The sequence below is a fragment of the Oncorhynchus masou genome, chromosome 28 (genome assembly GCF_036934945.1).
Source record: "Oncorhynchus masou masou isolate Uvic2021 chromosome 28, UVic_Omas_1.1, whole genome shotgun sequence".
Classification (NCBI taxonomy): domain Eukaryota; kingdom Metazoa; phylum Chordata; class Actinopteri; order Salmoniformes; family Salmonidae; genus Oncorhynchus; species Oncorhynchus masou.
Window position 1 is genome coordinate 13,265,307 of NC_088239.1, and position 21,301 is coordinate 13,286,607.

General features: G+C 43.0%; 1 protein-coding gene across 6 annotated transcripts in view; it reads right to left on the minus strand.

The window, feature by feature from the left end:
* Positions 1-15,366, minus strand: part of LOC135517181 (TRAF2 and NCK-interacting protein kinase-like) — a 67,427-nt gene extending 52,061 nt beyond the window's left edge. For all 6 annotated transcript variants that reach the window (XM_064941261.1, XM_064941259.1, XM_064941260.1 and 3 more), the window contains exons 1-2: positions 14,993-15,366; positions 3,423-3,488 (exon numbers count right to left, since the gene is read on the minus strand). In XM_064941261.1, coding sequence (XP_064797333.1) covers positions 3,423-3,488; positions 14,993-15,049 — 123 coding nt within the window. In that variant the 5' untranslated portion in view covers positions 15,050-15,366. The remainder of the gene's footprint in view (positions 1-3,422; positions 3,489-14,992) is intronic.
* Positions 15,367-21,301: the final 5,935 nt, after the last annotated feature.

Sequence of the window (21,301 nt, forward strand, 5' to 3'; positions counted from 1 at the left end):
CACTGAGTCTACAAAACATTAAGAACACCTTCCTAATATTGAGTTGCACCTCCTTTCACCCTCAGAACAGCCTCAATTTGTCGGGACATTGATTCTACAAGGTGTCGAAAGTGTGGCCCATGTTGACCCCAGTGCTTCCCACAGTTGTGTCAAGTTGGCTGGGTGTCCTTTGGATGGTGGGCCATTCTTGACCCACATGGGGAAACTGTTGAGCGTGAAAAAAACAGCAGCGTTTCAGTTTGACACGCAAACCGGTGCGCCTGGCACCTACTACCCTACCCCGTTCAACGGCACACGTCTTTCATCTTGCTCATTCACCCTCAATGGAACACATACACAATCTATGTCGCAAGGCTTTAAAATCTTTCTTTAATCTGTTTCCTCCACTTCATCTACACTTATTGAAGTGTTTTTAACAAGTGAGGGATCATAGCTTTCACCTGGTCAGTATATATCATGTCATGGAAACAAGAGACAAACATCCTTCCTACATTGTGTGTGTGTGTGTATGTATGTATGTGTATATATATATATTCCTCGCATTCCTGAACCCCCGTGAGTACAGTTACCTGCTTCCCTACTGACAAGACCCCACACGCCACTCAGAGAGAGAGAGAGATAGAAGGGGCTATGAGGCCTACAAAACAACACTCTTCTAGTTAAAAGCTAGATAACATGGAAACAAACAAGCCAACATCTTCACACTAACCACCTATCGCTGTCTGACTCCCTGCACAGTCCCTTGTCAAGTCACTGGCAGAGAGAGTTCACTGCCACCACATGAACCTGAGCCTTATCCAAAAACAACCCCCAACTCCAACCCCTGGTGTTTTCAATAGGCTTGTTAGTTGGTTAGCCTAACTTACATACCTAGCTACACTATATATACAAAGGTATGTGGACATGCTTTCAAATGAGAGGATATGGCTATTTCAGTCACACTGATTGCTGACAATCGAGCACACAGCCATGCAATTTCCATAGACAAACACTGGCAGTAGAACGGGCTTACTGAAGAGCTTAGTGACTTTCAACGTGGCACCTTCATACCTTCAATACCACCTTTCCAACAAGTCAGTTCGTCAAATTTCTGTCCTGTTAGAGCTGCCCCGGTCAACTGTCAACTGTAAGTGCTGTTGAGAAGGGAAAATGTCTAGGAGCAACAATGGCTCAGCCACGAAGTGGTAGGCCACATAAGCTCACAGAATGGGCGCGTAAAAATCTGCTGTCCTTGGTTGCAACACTCACTACCGAGTTCCAAACTGCCCCTGGAAGGAACATTAGCACAATAACTGTTTGTAGGGGATTCATGAAATGGGTTTCCATGGCCGGGCAGTCGCACACAAGCCTAAGATCATCATGTGCAATGGCAAGCATCGGTTGGAGTGGTGTAAAGCTCGCCGCCATTGGAGCAGTGGAAATGCCGTTCTCTGGAGTGATGAATCACACATCACCATCTGGCAGTCCAACTGATGAATCTGGGTTTGGCAGACGCCAGGAGAATGCTACCTGCCCCAATGTATAGTGCCAACTGTAAAGTTTGGTGGAGGAGGGATAATGGCCTGGGGCTATTTTTTATGGTTCAGGCCCCTTAGTTCCAGTGAAGGGAAATGTTAACACTACAGCATACAATGACATTCTAGATAATTCTGTGTTTCCAACTTTGTGGCAACAGTTTGGGGAAGGCCCTTTCCTGTTTCAGCATGACAATGCCACAGTGCACAAAGCGAGGCCCATACAGAAATGATATGTCGACATCGGTGTGGAAGAACTTGACTGGCCTGCACAGAGCCCTGACCTCAACCCTATCGAACACCTTTGGGATGAATTGGAATCACCCATCATTAGTGCCCGAACTCACTAATGCTCATGGTTGAATGGAAGCAAGTCCTCGCAGAAATGGGGGGGGGGGGGGGGGGGGGGGCCAACTAATATCAACATATTTCGTTTTTCAGAATTGATTTTCCCTCAGTCAGTTTATGAAATATTGTGGATGAACATCTAATTCTGACGTAAGACTACAGAATCCTGATTCTATAAGGAAAATAAATTATATACACTACCGGTCAAAAGTTTTAGAACACCTACTCATTCAATGGTTTTTCTTTATATTTACTATTTTCTACATTGTAGAATAAGCTAGAAATCAACTTTTTCACATTATGGGGACAGAATAATTAACAATTTAGAGACAACTCGAATGAACTTTGATCTCTTTCATTTGAAGTTTTACATTGCAAAAAGTTAAAATAAAATGTTCCATGCCATGTCAGATACCGGATCTGGCCAAATTAAACAGTTCGAAAACAAAGATTTACCGGCAGTATCTGGCTCAAATTAAGCACTGCCGCCCAATCACCCACTGAGCACCGAACAACACCGGACGTCCATAGAATTTCGTCAGTTCAAATCTGAACCAATCATAGACGTCTGTTTCACAAGTTTGGAAAGCACACTCCCCAGTACAGAAGAGTACAGTAGATTTACAGTACAGTATAGGTAAGTAGAGTATAGTTCAGTACACTACAGTACAATGTACTGTATTGTAATGAACTCTACTGTACTTTACTAAACTATACTGTGATGCCCACACTTAGAATAATTCCTTGTTTGTGTGAATAATACCCAAACATGCAAGAAAGGATATTACATTTGTCTACCTTTGCTAGTCAGGATAGACAGGATGACATACATAATGATGCATTTCTGCGCAGTTCAGGGACCCATGATGTTATTCGCTGCGTCATTATCTTACAGAATGTTAATCCACTTCCCTTACTGATGTTCTATAACCAAAATATATGTTTTTCTAACTCAAGGTGTCATGTCGTAGCTGACACCCCATTCTTTCTGCGAAAATCTTGTGATCTTAATTCGGAGTAGATATTTAACCGTTTTTGGAAAACATGGTCACATTAAAAGCTCAGGGTGATTTTACAATCATTCTGTTACCAAACTTTACATCTGCACTGTTCTTTGAGTAAATTTGTTTTTTTTTGTGAAACTTTGTGGAAATTGTTCAAAGTAGTCTTTCTGCATAGAGTTATATGGCTTGTTTAACTTTGCAATCAATGTGTTTTGTTTGGCATACATTTTAAAGTGAGGAATAGAAGTCTCAGCGTCATTCTGTCACTGTGGAAATGTTTTACCCTTAATGTATATTGAATAGGTATGAAATACTAGCTGACAAGTGCCTGGATTTAGGGGCCAGGGGTTGTTTCTGGACTGTGCCCTGAAGTTTAAAAAATACATGTCAAAATAAAAGTCATCAACTCTCTCCTCTCATTGTCAACTCGTTACAGTTCAAGGGAAGGTGACAGAGCTGACCTGCCTGTTTTTGGTTGATCAGAGCTCATGTGGGAGGAGTCATCAGGCACACTCCTGTCTGAAAGGTTGAGTGTGTGGTGAGGGGTGTGTCTTACCTTGTAGACCTGACCATAGGTTCCATTTCCCACCAACTCCACTAGTTCAAATATACCAGCTGGGTCCTGGAAAGAGAAATAGAAATAGGGAGAGAGAAATAGAAATAGGGAGAGAGAAATAGAAATAGGGAGAGAGAAATAGAGAGAGGGAGAGAGAGAGAGAGAAATAGAGAGAGAGAGAGAGAAATAGAGAGAGAGAGAGAGAGAGAGAGAGAGAGAGAGAGAGAAATAGAGAGAGGGAGAAATACAAAGAGAGAGAGAAAGAGAGAGAGAGAGAGAGAGAGAGAGAGAGAGAAAATAGAGAGAGAGAGAGAGAAATAGAGAGAGAGAAATAGAGAGAGAGAGAGAGAAATAGAGAGAGAGAAATAGAGAGAGAGAGAGAGAGAGAGAGAGAAATAGAGAGAGAAATAGAGAGAGAAATAGAGAGAGAAATAGAGAGAGAGAGAGAAATGGAGAGAGAAATGGAGAGAGAGACAAATAGAGAGAGGGGAGAAAGAGAGAGCAGTTAGTCAAGCATTGAAAGTATTTTCTCAAGAATTCAGACCCTCTGGAATCTGATCCCCCTCTACACACACACAAGTGTATACGAGCAAACACACAGTAGGACAGAGATGTATAGAGGTACACTGACTCCATAGAACGTGTGAGTGAGTGAGTGAGTGAGTGAGTGAGTGAGAGAGTGAGTGAGTAGGGAATACTGGAGTTGAAATAAGCCACATGCTTCCATAGGATAATTGCAAAAAAATATAAGTTATTTTTTATTCAAGGTCGACCAAAAGCACTTTTAAACCTAGAACACTGCTATAGAGACAGGCGGAGACCCACCACACACTCTCCCCTTCAACTAGCACCACCACGCACATCCATATCTTTTAACGTGTGTGTGTGAGAGTGAGAGCGCGAGAGAGAGGGGGAAGCATTGGGTCATGGGTTTGTGTGCGTATGTCTGTGTAAATATCAATATGAATATTGTGCTAATTTTCTTGTCCTATACCACTCAAGTTATGGTGTCTCGAAGTTGATGAATGTATTGACCCCCTCATTTATTGATCCCCTCAGCGCTCTCTCTCTCTGTGTGTGTGTGTGTGTGTGTGTGTGTGTGTGTGTGTGTGTGTGTGTGTGTGTGTGTGTGTGTGTGTGTGTGTGTGTGTGTGTGTGTGTGTGTGTGTGTGTGTGTGTGTGTGTGTGTGTGTGGGGCAGGGCGATATGGCCAAAATATCATATCAGTTTTTTTTGTTTTTTTTAAATTGGACAGTATGACGTTATTTGACTGTATTAAATGTATTTGAATAATAAATGTTCTACATTTGCTTTATGGGTAGTGAGTGATCCTAAGGTACTTTATGGGTAGTGAGTGATCCTAAGGTACTTTATGAGTAGTGAGTGATCCTAAGGTACTTTATGAGTATTGAGTGATCCTAAGGTACTTTATGAGTAGTGAGTGATCCTAAGGTACTTTATGAGTAGTAAATGATCCTAAGGTACTTTATGAGTAGTGAGTGATCCTAAGGTACTTTATGGGTAGTGAGTGATCCCAGGGTGGCAACACATCCATTCTATGTGATTTCAATGAGTCTTTCTCCATTCTGATTGTTTCATGCTGTTTAATTAGACTTCAACCCAAAACAATTTTCAGCATTTTCATCAATTTCTGCATTTCCTGCACTCATTGAGATGATTTTCACCCTGCCACATAGGGCTGCACCATATGGATAAACAATCTAGGCCTTATTTTTAACCAAATGTTGCAATTCCAATTTTGACAGCAAAACTGTTGGAATCATGGAAATAGAATGATTATTCTAATTCTATAGTTAGGGGCAGCAGGTAGCCTAGTGGCTAGTGTTGGCCCAGTAACCGAAAGGTTGCTAGTTCAAATCCCGAAGCTGACAAGGTAAAAACCTGTTGTTCTGCCCCTGAACAAGGCAGTTAACCCACTGCTCCTAGGCCGTCATTGTAAATAAGAATTTGTTCTTAACCTCTTGAAACTCTAGGGGCGCTATATCATTTTTGGATAAAAAGACGTTCCCGTTTTAAGCGCAATATTTTGTCACAAAAAGATGCTCGACTATGCATATAATTGGTAGCTTTGGAAAGAAAACACTCTGACGTTTCCAGAACTGCAAAGATATTTTCTGTGCGTGCCCTAGAACGTGAGCTACAGGCAAAACCAAGATGAAACGGCATCCAGGAAATGAGCAGGATTTTTGAGGCTCCGTTTTCCATTGTCTCCTTATATGGCTGTGAATGCGAGAGGAATGAGTCTGCCCTTTCTGTCGTTTCCCCAAGGTGTCTGCAGCATTGTGACGTATTTGTAGGCATATCATTGGAAGATTGACCATAAGAGACCACATTTACCAGGTGTCCGCCCGGTGTCCTGCGCCGAAATTGGTGCGCAAACCTCAGCTGCAAGTATTTTTCCATGGAATTCAGAGAAGAAAGCAGGCTTCCACGAACGATATATCAATGAAGAGATATGTGAAAAAACACCTTGAGGATTGATTCCAAACAACGTTTGCCATGTTTCGGTCGATATTATGGAGTTAATTCGGAAAAAGTTTGACGTTGTTTGTGACTGAATTTTCGGTTCGTTTCGGTAGCCAAATGTGATGTACAAAACGGAGCGATTTCTCCTACACAAAGATGCTTTCAGGAAAAACTGAACATTTGCTATGTAACTGAGAGTCTCCTCATTGAAAACATCCGAAGCTCTTCAAAGGTAAATGATTTTATTTATTTGGTTATCTGGTTATCTGGTTTTTGTGAAAATGTTGCATGCTAAATGCTACTCAAAATGCTAAGCTAGCTTAGCATACTCTTACACAAATTAGTGAATAGCGATGGTTCAAAAGCATATTTTGAAAATCTGAGATGACAGTGTTGTTAAGAAAATGCTAAGCTTTAGAGCAGGCGCATTATTTTCATTTTATTTGCGATTTTCAGAAATCGTTAACGTTACATTATGCTAATGAGCTTGAGGCTATAACTGTATACAGGTTTTTTTCATAGCCAAACGTGAACAAAACGGAGCGATTTGTCCTACACAAATAAGATTTTTTTGAAAAACTGAACATTTGCTATCTAACTGAGAGTCTCCTCGTTGAAAACATCTGAAGTTCTTCAAAGGTAAATGATTTTATTTGAATTATTTTCTTGTTTTTGTGAAAATGTTGCTGGCTGAATTCTAGGCTTATAGCTATGTTAGCAATCAATACTCTTACACAAATGCTTGTTTAGCTATGGTTGAAAAGCATATTTTGAAAATCTGAGATGACAGTGTTGTTAACAAAAGTCTAAGCTTGAGAGCAAATATATTTATTTCATTTCATTTGCGATTTTCATGAATAGTTAACGTTGCGTTATGCTAATGAGCTTGAGGCTATAAATAGAATCCCGGATCCGGGATTGCGCAACGCAACAGGTTAACTGACTTGCCTAGTTAAATATAGGTAAAAAATATATATAAGTGGGCACTTTGAATACAATGTTGCATTAATTAAAATGCCAGAGAGAAGTTATTGTGACAGGGTAGGAACCAAAGTGTTGATAAATGTTTCCTAGGGGACCCTATAAACTTTACCTACATTGAATGTTTTCTCTTAGCTACACTCCATGACCAAACGTATGTGGACACCTGCTCATCGAACATGTAATTTCAAAAATCATAGGCATTAATATGGAGTTGGTCCCCTTTTTGCTTCTATAACAGCCTTCACTCTTCTGGGAAGGCTTTCCACTAGATGTTGGAACATTGCTTCCATTCAGCCACAAGAGCATTAGTGAGGTCAGGCACTGATGTTGGGCGAAAAGGCCTTTAGGCTAGCAGTCTGCATTCCAATTCATCCCAAAGTTGTTCAATGGGGTTGAGGTCAGGGCTCTGTGCAGGACAGTTAAGTTCTTCCACAACGATCTCAACAAATAATTTCTGCTTGGACCTGGCTTTGTGCATGGGGTAATTGTCATGCTGAAACAGGAAAGGGCCTTCCCCAAACTGTTGCCACAAATTTGGAAGCACAGAATTGTCTAAAAAGTAATTGGATGCTGTAGTGTTAAAATTGGGGCCCAAACCATGAAAAACAGCCCCAGACCATTTCATGAAGCTCCAGACGAACAGCTCTTGTTGTTGCTTCCAGGAGCAGTTTGGTACTCGGTAGTGAGGTATGCGCTTCAGCACTCGGTGGTTCTGTTCTGTCAGCTTGTGTGGACTACCACTTCACGGCTGAGCCGTTGTTGCTGCTAGATGTTTCCACTTCACAATTACAGCACTTACAGTAGACCAGGCAGCTCCAGCAGGGAAGAAATTTGACGAACTGACTTGTTGGAAAAGTGGCAGCCTATGACGGTGCCACGTTGAAAATCACTGAGCTCTTCAGTAAGGCCATTCAACTGACAATGTTTGTCTTTAGAGTTTGCATGGCTGTGTGCTCAATTGTATACACCTGTCAGCAACGTTTGTGGCCGAAATAGAAGAATCCACTAATTTGAAGGGGTGTCCACATACTTTTTAGTGTACTTCATTTAGGTAACATATTCATGCTTTGCATAATCCTCTTTGATTTAGAAGGTACTGTTGCACAAACAACATGCTGATTTAGCTCTACACCATCACTGATATTATCAGGCTGTATAGCTAATTACATATCATCTGACTCATACCGCTGCTGCCCAACTTGCTTAGAAAAGACAACTTAGCTGTTTGCAGATGTAAGAAACAAACTAATTGTGTAACTACAGAACACAAAATGGATTTATATTAAGAAGCAAAGTGAAAACAGCATCGTTGTCATTAGGGATGCACAATATCTTGTTAAGCCGTATTGCATGCTCAAGAATGTGCTGGTTCTTGGCCTCACGGTGGCGCAGTGGTCTAGGGCACTGCAGTGCTAGCTGTGCCACCAGAGACTCTGGGTACGCTCCCAGGCTCTGTCGCAGCCGCCCGGGACCGGGAGGTCCGTGGGGCGACGCACAATTGGCCCAGCGTCGTCCGGGTTAGGGAGGATTTGGCCGGTAGGGATATCCTTGTCTCATCGCACAACAGCGACTCCTGTGGCGGGCCGGGCGCAGTGCACGCTAACCAAGGTCGCCAGGTGCACGGTGTTTCCTCCGACTCATTGGTGCGGCTGGCTTCCGGGTTGGATGCGCGCTGTGTTAAGAAGCATTGCGGCTTGGTTGGGTTGTGTTTCAGAGGACGCATGGCTTTCGACCTTCGTCTCTCCCGAGCCCATACGGGAGTTGTAGCGATGAGACAAGATAGTAATTACTAACAATTGGATACCGCGAAATTGGGGAGAAAAAGGGGGTACAATTATTTTTTAAATAAATAAAATAAAAAGAATATGCTGGTTCTCATACCACTGCTGCCATTTCAATGGCATTTGAGAACATGTTTGAAACTTCGAAAATCCACAAGAACAAAGTACACGCTGTGCTACGTGATAATGCACGTAACATGACAAAGGCTTTGGAAGAATGCGGAGTCGTCAGTTTGCCGTGCATATCTGACACAGTGGCAACAGGTAGGAAGTTAGTGGGTCATTTTAAAACACACAGCTAGCATACAGCCGCTTGCAAGCAATAGAGGAGCAGCTTGGAGTGAAAACGAAAAGACATTTCCACCAGATGGAACAGTACTTTTTATATGATGGAGAGCCTGCTGGAACAAAAACGAGTGCTTGGTGTGTACGCAGCCGACTATGAGTTACCTGTAACAATCAGTACAAACCAGTGGACTCTCATTGAAACCATGAACACAGTCCAAGCTCCATTCGAAAAACTGACTGGAGAAATAAGCTCGTCAACTGTGTCTGCAGCAGACGTGATACCCTCTGTCATGGCATTGAAACACCTGCTCAACAAAACAGCAGACTTGATACCCTCTGTCATGGCATTGAAACTCCTGCTCAACAAAACAGCAGACTTGATACCCTCTGTCATGGCATTGAAACTCCTGCTCAACAAAACAGCAGACTTGATACCCTCTGTCATGGCATTGAAACACCTGCTCAACAAAACAGCAGACTTGATACCCTCTGTCATGGCATTGAAACACCTGCTCAACAAAACAGCAGACTTGATACCCTCTGTCATGGCATTGAAACACCTGCTCAACAAAACAGCAGACTTGATACCCTCTGTCATGGCATTGAAACACCTGCTCAACAAAACAGCAGACTTGATACCCTCTATCATGGCATTGAAACTCCTGCTCAACAAAACAGCAGACGTGATACCCTCTGTCATGGCATTGAAACTCCTGCTCAACAAAACAGCAGACTTGATACCCTCTATCATGGCATTGAAACTCCTGCTCAACAAAACAGCAGACTTGATACCCTCTGTCATGGCATTGAAACACCTGCTCAACAAAACAGCAGACTTGATACCCTCTATCATGGCATTGAAACTCCTGCTCAACAAAACAGCAGACGTGATACCCTCTGTCATGGCATTGAAACACCTGCTCAACAAAACAGCAGACTTGATACCCTCTGTCATGGCATTGAAACACCTGCTCAACAAAACAGCAGACTTGATACCCTCTGTCATGGCATTGAAACACCTGCTCAACAAAACAGCAGACTTGATACCCTCTGTCATGGCATTGAAACACCTGCTCAACAAAACAGCAGACTTGATACCCTCTGTCATGGCATTGAAACACCTGCTCAACAAAACAGCAGACTTGATACCCTCTGTCATGGCATTGAAACACCTGCTCAACAAAACAGCAGACTTGATACCCTCTGTCATGGCATTGAAACACCTGCTCAACAAAACAGCAGACTTGATACCCTCTATCATGGCATTGAAACTCCTGCTCAACAAAACAGCAGACGTGATACCCTCTGTCATGGCATTGAAACTCCTGCTCAACAAAACAGCAGACGTGATACCCTCTGTCATGGCATTGAAACTCCTGCTCAACAAAACTGCCCACACAGACCATGTGGTAAACTTGGAAAAGTTCTTTAGTAGAGGCTGTGAACAAGAGATTTGGTGGCATTCTCTCTGTGCCTCTTTACTGTGTGGCCAACATGCTCGATGTTAGGTACAAGGACCGCTACTTCGATGCAGACAAGAAACAGAGTTTACGTGAAATGTTAGTGTAACAGTATAGCTTCCGTCCCTCTCCGCGCTCGAACCACGGACCCTCTGCACACATCAACGACTGCCTCCCACGAAGCATCGCTACTAGAGGTCGACCGATTAATTAGGGCCGATTTGAAGTTTTCATAACAATCGGAAATTGGTATTTTTGGGCACCGATTTCAGATTCTTTTTACATTTAAAAAAATAATAATAATAATGTATACCTTTTATTTAACTAGGCAAGTCAGTTAAGAACACATTCTTATTTTCAATGAAGACCTAGGAACTGTGGGTTTGCTGCCTTGTTCAGGGGCAGAACAACAAATTTTCACCTTGTCAGCTCAGGGTTCCAATCTTGCAACCGCACAGTTAAGTAGTCCAACGCTCTAACCATTGCACTCCACGAGGAGACTGCCTGTTACGCGAATGCAGTAGAAGACAAGGTAAATTGCTAGCTAGCATTAAACTTATCTCTTAAAAAACAATCAATCAATCATAATCACTAGTTATAACTACTGATCCAGGTTAGCAGGCAATATTAACCAGGTGAAATTGTAATTTCTCTTGCGTTCATTGCACACAGAGTCAGGGTATATGCAACAGTTTGGGCTGCCTGGCTCATTGCACGCAGAGTCAGGGTATATGCAACAGTTTGGGCTGCCTGGCTCATTGCACGCAGAGTCAGGGTATATGCAACCGTTTGGGCTGCCTGGCTCAATGCACGCAGAGTCAGGGTATATGCAACAGTTTGGGCTGCCTGGCTCATTTCACGCAGAGTCAGGGTATATGCAACAGTTTGGGCTGCCTGGCTCATTGCACGCAGAGTCAGGGTATATGCAACAGTTTGGGCTGCCTGGCTCATTGCCAACTAATTTGCCAGAATTGTATGAAATTATGACATAACATTGAAGGTTGTGCAATGTAACAAGAATATTTAGACTTAGGGATTCCACCCGTTAGATAAAATACCGAACAGTTCCGTATTTCACTGAAATAATAAACGTTTTGTTTTCGAAATGATAGTTTCCGGATTCGATCATATTAATGACCAAAGGCTCATTTTTCTGTGTGTTATTATGGTATAATTAAGTCTGATTTGATAGAGCAGTCTGACTGAGCAGCAGCAGGCCCGTAATCATTCATTCAAACAGCACTTTCATGCATTTTGCCAGCAGCTCGTCGCAAGCACAGTACTGTTTATGACTTCAAGCCTATCAGCCTAATGGCTGATGTAACCAATGTGAAATGGCTAGCTAGTTAGCTGGGTGTGTGCTAATTGTTTCAAACGTCACTCGCTTTTAGATTTGGAGTAGTTGTTCCCCTTGCTCCGCAAGGTTCGAGCCCAGGTAGGGGCGAGGAGAGGGACGGAAACTATACTGTTACACTGGCAATACTAAAGTGCCTATAAGAACATCCAATAGTCAAAGGTATATGGAATACAAATGGTATAGAGAAAAATAGTCCTAGAATTCCTATAATAACTACAACCTAAAACATCTTACCCTAGAATATTGAAGTCTCGTGTTAAAATGAACCACCAGCTTTAATATGTTCTCATGTTCTGAGCAAGAAACTTAAACGTTAGCTTTTTTACATGGCACATATTTTACATGGCACATATTACTTTCTTCTCCAACACTTTGTTTTTGCATTATTTAAACCAAATTGAACATGTTTCATTATTTATTTGAGGCTAAATTGATTTTATTGATGTTTTATATTAAGTTAAAATAAGTGTTAATTCAGTATTGTTGTAATTGTCATTATTACAAATAAAAACGTAAGGGATGTAAGTGGAAGAAATAGGATTTGATTATGTTTTACTCATAATGGAACATATGTAAATGCCAACAAAATAACTTTTTGGTCAGTGCGTGTTTCAACTACTTAACTGTACAAGAATGCTTAAAAAGGGCACTACATTTTTTAAATATTGGTTATCTGTATCCGTTTTTTTGGCAAGGAAAATATCGGATATCGGCCAAAAATGTCATATCAGTGCATCCCCACAAGTGTCTTTGGTCGAGGAAAAACAAATGAGCTCCTTGAGTGACAGGGGCGGGGCTAGTTATGTGTGGAAAGCAGCATGGAGCGAGAGATGACTCAAGTAGCGAAAGTAAACTCTAAAAAAGGACATTATACCCAACTTATAACATTTAACAAACCAAACATTCAAATTACCTTCTATAAAGTTAAGTAAAACTCAAACTGGTCCGTGCATTAATACCGGTATAGCCCTAGCTGGGGTCCAGACCTGGTGGCCCACGGGGTGAATTTGGGCCATGGGTGGTTATGTTTTTATTTGGCCACCAAGTTGTGTGTTGAATTTCAATGTCGGTCATAAAAAAAAACAGGAAATCAACTCCAAGTGATTTTTATTTGTCATATTTTCACAAGTATTCCCACGCATAATAGAGAGACCTAATCGTATACAAATGTAAGTAAGGTTTGAAATGATGTTTTAGTCAAATATCGGTTTGGGCTTCTTGCGGCCAATTTGCAGTCTACAAAATTATTTGTAATTATGTCCCGCCAGCCCGAACATCCGCTCAAGAAAAATGTTTTAAAAAATGGTCCCGCAGCTGGATCTAGTTGAGGATCCCTGGTCACAACCGTAAGGCTCTCCAGAGGGTAGTGAGGTCTGCACAACGCATCACTGGGGGCAAACTACCGGCCCTCCAGGACACCTACACCACCCGATGTCACAGGAAGGCCAAAAAGATCATCAAGGACAACAACCAGCCGAGCCACTGCCTGTTCACCCCGCTATCATCCAGAAGGCGAGGTCAGTACAGGTGCATCAAAGCAGGGACCGAGAGACTGAAAAACAGCTTCTATCTCAAGGCCATCAGACTGTTACAACAGCTACCACTAACATTGAGTGGCTGCTGCCAACATACTGACTCAACTCCAGCCACTTCAATAATGAAAAAATTGATGTAATAAATGTATCACTAGCCACTTTAAACAATGCCACTTTATATAATGTTTACATACCCTTCATTACTCATCTCATACGTATATACTGTACTCTATACCATCTACTGCATCTTGCCTATGCCGTTCGGCCATCGCTCATTCATATATTTCTATGTACATATTCTTATTCATTCCTTTACACTTGTAAGGTAGTTATTGTGAAATTGTTAGGTTAGATTACTTGTTAGATATTACCGCAATGGTCGGAACTTGAAGCAAAAGCATTTCGATACACTCGCATTAACATCTGCTAACCATGTGTATGTGACCAATAAAATGTGATTTGATTAGGGGAAGCGAGGGGAGACAGGAAAAGGAAATCCTCCCCCATGGACAGTGTGCTGCTCCCCAGCTCTCTGCATCGAGGTGACCTCATTTCCAGTCGCACCGCGGATCTGGACAAAAGCTCAAGAGGCCAGCAGTGGAGGTAATAACTGTCATACATCTATTAGAGAGAGAGAGGGAAGAGCTGAGAAGCTGCAAATTGTTTAACTCCATTTCTCGAGAGAGAGGATGAATGAGCCAACGTGATGTTGGACGTGCCAGATTTCTACCATCCAGATACCGCAAATGTGTATGTATGTGTGTTTGCATAGCACGATCATTCACAGCCATGTGACAAGAATGTAATCTAACACACATACATACAGACACACACACAGCCGCTTCTGCCTGTAATGTTGGGGCTTGAGCCTGCTGCTGCTGGTAAGATCCTGTTGCGTAACGACCTGGCTGTAATGACTATGTAAGACTACAGAGGCTGTCAAAACACACAGCACAAAGAACAGTGGTCTTACATTTCCTTTGCTTGTGTGTGTGTGTGTGTGGGGGGGGGGGGGGGGGGGGGGTGACAACTGTCTTAGAGCCCTCAAACTGAACTCGATCTCGAAGCCAATCCCACTGCTTTTCGTTGCTCCCGTCTAAACAGGGACCGATTTAGACCTGGGACACCAGGTGGGTGCAATTAATGATCAGGTGGAACAGAAAAGCACCAGGCTCCGGACCTCGTTGGGTATTCCTGTCCTAGAGGACGCACACACATCAGAGTGCTGTGAGGTCACTGACCTCACAAACATCACATAACCAGTTTCTGCTGTTCTCTAATATAATTCAACTGTGTGTGATGCAGCGCTACAGACAGTTTAACATCTGCCACAAACACAGACAGAGGGGCCTATTAGACACAAACACAGACAGAGAGGGGCCTATTCGACACAAACACAGACCCAGGGTTTCATTACATCACGTTCCAGTTGTTGCGAGAAAAAGGCTTTCTGAGGTTGTAACGCGCGTGGGAGGGAGCTGAAACCCCAGCATACATCGGTTGATCTAAATCAATGATCTGATCAGCGGATGCATGGCAGGTAACGACGGATCGAAGACGCCAACCACAACCACACAGTCGGTGCAAAGAGGCAGTCGTTAACGGGGGATGGGGTAAGTGCTCGAGAAAACGTCTCATTCATACAGTGCCCATTTTATCACACACGCGCGCGCTTTACCCGTAGTGCTGACAGGTCTATCTCATCCAGACTCCGGGCCGGGGAGTCGCTCGCCATGATTCTCTCAAAATGGAAGCTTCCTCTCCGCTCATTTACCGAGGACAAACCCCCCTTTCCCCTCCCTTATCCAGCTGTTAAAATCCCACGTTATATCCCTGCTGACGTCCGTTAATAATAGTCCATAAACAATGGGTAATATAATCCGTTTTTCCGTTTGATCCCGGGGGAACGCGTCTTGAGACACCGAGGTGATCCAGGTCCTACATGCTGTATTCGGTTGCACGGACCCCCTCCACCGGAGGATGGTGAAAAAAACACACTCCGCAAGAGAGCACAGCTGCGTACACACTGTATACCCACACACAGCGAGAGAATGCAAGGCGCCCCGGAAAAGGGTTAGTCTCGCGCTCACGGGAGTGGTCTAGCTGCTCGAGCAGAGGGCGGGTCTCCTGAAAACAGGGACGCCCACAATGTCACATGCACGCGTGTGTGGGACAGTTATGAAAAAGCTCCCTCCTCCACATGAAAGGTTAATTGTATCTTCAGTCTAAAGTTCCATGAAACTGATAATTTCCTTTGTCTTCTTATCTCTTTGTGTCTCCTGCTGCATCTCCACACATATAGCTTATATATTTCATCATCAAGATCCTCCTCATCATCATTAATATCATCCTCAGCAGTAACAGCATCACCACCATCATCATCATCATCATCATCGCTCAACTTTTTTAAACTGTGTGTCTTATACGCTGAAGAGTATTCTCAATTCCTGACTGCAAAACTAATTCTAGTGAAGATTTGAGTGTGTGATATGCACATGACAAACTGGTGTTCACTGTTGTGCATCATTGAAGCAGCATTAACCTGCTGACATATAGAATTGTTTTAAAAAGGTCATACCAAGGACCATTTACCTATTTGATTTAGATATATATTTTTTATAAGATAACAAATGTTATTTGATGAAACAATGAATCTGGCCTGACTGCTAATAGCACAGACGAACTCACTGACTAACAGATAAACACCATGGAACAACAAATAGCCCCCCCCCAAAAAACAAAAAAAAAAAACAAATAAAGATGTTTGTTCTGAAGTGTCTGCCCTATAGTTGAGAGACACAGGAAAGATCAGGAAACTGCCCCCCTCCTCCCCAACGACTTCAAATGTTATGGGTTAAACAGGGAGGAACACTTAAAGTCTGTTTTTAGTCATACACACACAAGGAGAGGGACATTTCCAGCATTCTGGAAGAGTGACTGTAACAGGAGTGTGTGTGTGAATAAGTCAACTACTACATTTTTACATTTGACATTTTAGTCATAACCCCATATCACAGTAAGTACATTTTTCTTCAGTAAAGTAGCTATCAGCAAAGTCAGAGCTAGTAGGGGGGAGAGTCTAGTACGCTGCTAGGTCACCTGTGGTACAAGTCAGTATTCAACATCCATCCATGTCAGCTAGGTCACCTGTGGTACAAGTCAGTATTCTAGAAGAAAAAGAAACGCACACCTATTAAGACGAGGTGCTGGCTAGCGGAGTAGAAACTTGAAAATAAAAGAGAGCCGCACACTCTTGGAGCTCAGATGCAAAAATGTAATACCAACGTGTCAAAACGTTGGTATTAAATTTTTGCATCTGAGCTCCAAGAGTGTGCAGCTCTCTTTTATTTACAAGTCAGTATTCAACATCCATCCATGTCTGAGGACATCACGAGATAACGTGGAAACCGGCCACTAGGAGCAACAGTGAGCGCTCTTATCTTGGGGCGGCAGGGTAGCCTAGTGGTTAGAGCGTTGGACTAGTAACCGGAAGGTTCCCAGGCCATTATTGAAAATAAGAATTTGTTCTTAACTGACTTGCCAGGTTAAATAAAGGTAAAAAAATAAATTTTAAAAAGTAGGTTTCTGTGTTTTGGATGGGCGTAAACATCTGTCTCTGATTTCAAAGTTTGCAAGTTCGAATTCAGTAATAGAAAGTTGCTTTTGATATTTTGGTTTTAAGCCTATCCCAAACATTAACCCTTAAAATAACCATGCAGAGTTAATGCCTCACCTTAAGAATTAGACTTAATGCCTGAACTTAAACCTAACCTTAAACACACCGAAATTTGACATTTGAGAAACATGGACGAATGTCTGATTCTGAAATGACTGTGAGAGCTGATAGGAAGTACTGGTTCACTGTGAACATCTGCAGTCCACACTGGTTGGACATATGCGTCTGTGGGTCATGCATTTACACTAAGTGTACAAAACATTAGGAACACCCTCCTAATATTGACTTGCACCCCCTTTTACCCTCAGAACAGCCTCAATTCTTCGGGGCATGGACTACAGGGTGTCGGAAGCGTTCCACACGGATGCTGGCCCATGTTGAAAAACCCAGCAGCACAGCGGTTCTTGACACACTCAAACCGGTGTTGCCTGGTACCTACTACCATACCCCGTTCAAAGGCACTTAAATATTGTCTTGCCTATTCACCCTCTGAATGGCACACATACACAATCCATGTCTCAAGGCTTAAAAATCCTCCTTTAACCTGTCTCCTATCCTTCATCTCCACTGATTGAAGTAGATTTAACAGGTGACATCATTAAGGGATCGTAGCTTTCACCTGGATTCACCTGGTCAGTCTATGTCATGGAAAGAGCAGGTGTTCATCATGTTTTGTCCCCAGTCAGAGTTATGTAAACTGGATTCATTCAGATAGTAATGATTCATCTGTCGAACTGGGCAGGCAGACAAGAGGCGGAGAGTGGAAGAGATCCGGGCTGATTATACAGGTCTTGAGGGGATACTTGTTGATCTGTTCACCCCTGGGAAGAACAACTCCAACAAATCATGTTCTTTAGACAGACAGAAAGACAGAGTTCTTCATTGCAATGTGTTGCCTCTGGCCAGGTCATCAACTGACTCACTTGGTTCAAAAAAGAAGAAATAGATCAATAATAGACAGGTACATCAAATCTGTTTAATAGTTAACATCTCATCAACGCACATATAATTAAGTGTATGATAGTTCATTATTTGGGATTTGTCACGTTCGTCGGACCAAGGTGCAGCGCAATAAGGTTTCCAGATGTTTATTAACTGAAACGCACAAAACAATAAAGAATGAACGAAACGTGAAGACAATAGACTGCTCACAGGCAACTACACATAAACAAGATCCCATAAACACAGGTGGGGAAATAACTACTTAAATATGATCCCCAATTAGAGACAACGATTACCAGCTGCCTCTAATTGGGAATTATACAAAACACCAACATAGAAAAAGAAACTAGAACACAACATAGACATAGATATACTAGATCACCCCCAAGTCACGTCCTGACCTACTACACCACAGAGAAACAATGGCTCTCTATGGTCAGGGCGTGACAGGATTTCTTATAAGGCATGAACAGTCTGTGCAAAACGTGCAGTTCATAGAAACAGGCCAATGATAGATAGAGTAAAGTGAAAGAGATAAATGGAATGAGAGAGTGGGACAAAGATGGGACAGAGAAAATAAAGAAAAGGACAGTGAGAGAGAGAGGGGGACAGAGAGAAAGACAGTGAGAGAGGGGGACAGAGAGAAAAGGACAGTGAGAGAGGGGGACAGAGAGAAAAGGACAGTGAGAGAGGGGGACAGAGAGAAAAAGACAGTGAGAGAGGGGGACAGAGAGAAAAGGACAGTGAGAGGGGGACAGAGAGAAAAGGACAGTGAGAGAGGGGGACAGAGAGAAAAGGACAGTGAGAGAGAGGGGGACAGAGAGAAAAAGACAGTGATAGAGGGGACAGAGAGAAAGACAGTGAGAGAGGGGGACAGAGAGAAAGACAGTGAGAGAGGGGGACAGAGAGAAAAGGACAGTGAGAGAGGGGGACAGAGAGAAAATGACAGTGAGAGAGGGGGACAGAGAGAAAAAGACAGTGAGAAAGGGGGACAGAGAGAAAAGGACAGTGAGAAAGGGGGACAGAGAGAAAAGGACAGTAAGAGAGGGGGACAGAGAGAAAAGGACAGTGAGAGAGGGGGACAGAGAGAAAAAGACAGTGAGAGAGGGGGACAGAGAGAAAAAGACAGTGAGAGAGGGGGACAGAGAGAAAGACAGTGAGAGAGGGGGACAGAAAGAAAGACAGTGAGAGAGCGGGACAGAAAGAAAAAGAGAGTGAGAGAGGGTGGGACAGAGAGAAAAAGACAGTGAGAGAGAACGGGACAGAGAGAAAGACAGTGAGAGAGAGGGGGACAGAGAGAAAGACAGTGAGAGAGAGGGGGACAGAGAGAAAAAGACAGTGAGAGAGGGGGACAGAGAAAAGGACAGTGAGAGAGGGGGACAGAGAGAAAAGGACAGTGAGAGAGGGGGACAGAGAGAAAGACAGTGAGAGAGAGGGGGACAGAGAGAAATACAGTGAGAGAGGCGGCACAGAGAAAAGGACAGTGAGAGAGAGGGGGACAGAGAGAAAAAGACAGTGAGAGAGGGGGACAGAGAGAAAGGAACAATGAGGAGAGAGGGGGACAGAGAGAAAGGAACAATGAGGAGAGAGGGGGACAGAGAGAAAGGAACAATGATGAGAGAGGGAGACAGAGAGAAAGGAACAATGAGGAGAGAGGGGGACAGAGAGAAAGGAACAATGAGGAGAGAGGGGACAGAGAGAAAGGAACAATGAGGAGAGAGGGGGACAGAGAGAAAGGAACAATGAGGAGAGAGGGGGACAGAGAGAAAGGAACAATGAGGAGAGAAGGGGACAGAGAGAAAGGAACAATGAGGAGAGAGGGGGACAGAGAGAAAGGAACAATGAGGAGAGAGGGGGACAGAGAGAAAGGAACAATGAGAAGAGAGGGGGACAGAGAGAAAGGAACAATGAGGAGAGAGGGGGACAGAGAGAAAGGAACAATGAGGAGAGAGGGGGACAGAGAGAAAGGAACAATGAGGAGAGAGGGGGACAGAGAGAAAGGAACATTGAGGAGAGAGGGGGACAACGTTTTATTTGTTACATGCACAAGTACAGTGAAAAGCTTAACTTGCCCTACCCAACAATGCAGTATTCAATATAAAAATATTATAATTAATTAAAATTAAAACCACGAGAAATAAGAGAGAGAGAGAGTGGGACAAAGATGGGACAGAGAAAATAAAGAAAAGGACAGTGAGAGAGAGAGGGGGACAGAGAGAAAGACAGTGAGAGAGGGGTACAGAGAGAAAAGGACAGTGAGAGAGGGGGACAGAGAGAAAGGAACAATGAGGAGAGAGGGGGACAGAGAGAAAGGAACAATGAGAAGAGAGGGGGACAGAGAGAAAGGAACAATGAGGAGAGAGGGAGACAGAGAGGAAGGAACAATGAGGAGAGAGGGGGACAATGTTTTATTTGTTACATGCACAAGTACAGTGAATAGCTTAACTTGCCCTACCCAACAATGCAGTATTCAATATAAAAATATTATAATTAATTAAAATTAAAACCACGAGAAATAAGAAATAAAAGAGGACGCTACAGTAGGGTCAGTGCCAGTACCAAATGTACAATGTGGAGTATAGAGGTAGATATGTACATGTTGCCAGGGATACTAGAGTATAGAGGTAGATATGTACATGTTGTCAGGGATACTAGAGTATAGAGGTAGATATGTACATGTAGCCAGGGATACTGGAGTATAGAGGTAGATATGTGCATGTAGCCAGGGATACTGGAGTATAGAGGTAGATATGTACATGTAGCCAGGGATACTGGAGTATAGAGGTAGATATGTACATGTTGTCAGGGATACTGGAGTATAGAGGTAGATATGTACATGTTGTCAGGGATACTGGAGTATAGAGGTAGATATGTACATGTAGCCAGGGATACTGGAGTATAGAGGTAGATATGTACATGTAGCCAGGGATACTGGAGTATAGAGGTAGATATGTGCATGTAGCCAGGGATCCTGGAGTATAGAGGTAGATATGTACATGTTGTCAGGGATACTGGAGTATAGAGGTAGATATGTACATGTAGCCATGGATACTGGAGTATAGAGGTAGATATGTACATGTAGCCAGGGATACTGGAGTATAAAGGTAGATATGTACATGTAGCCAGGGATACTGGAGTATAGAGGTAGATATGTACATGTTGTCAGGGATACTGGAGTATAGAGGTAGATATGTACATGTTGTCAGGGATACTGGAGTATAGAGGTAGATATGTACATGTAGCCAGGGATACTGGAGTATAGAGGTAGATATGTACATGTTGTCAGGGATACTGGAGTATAGAGGTAGATATGTGCATGTAGCCAGGGATACTGGAGTATAGAGGTAGATATGTACATGTAGCCAGGGA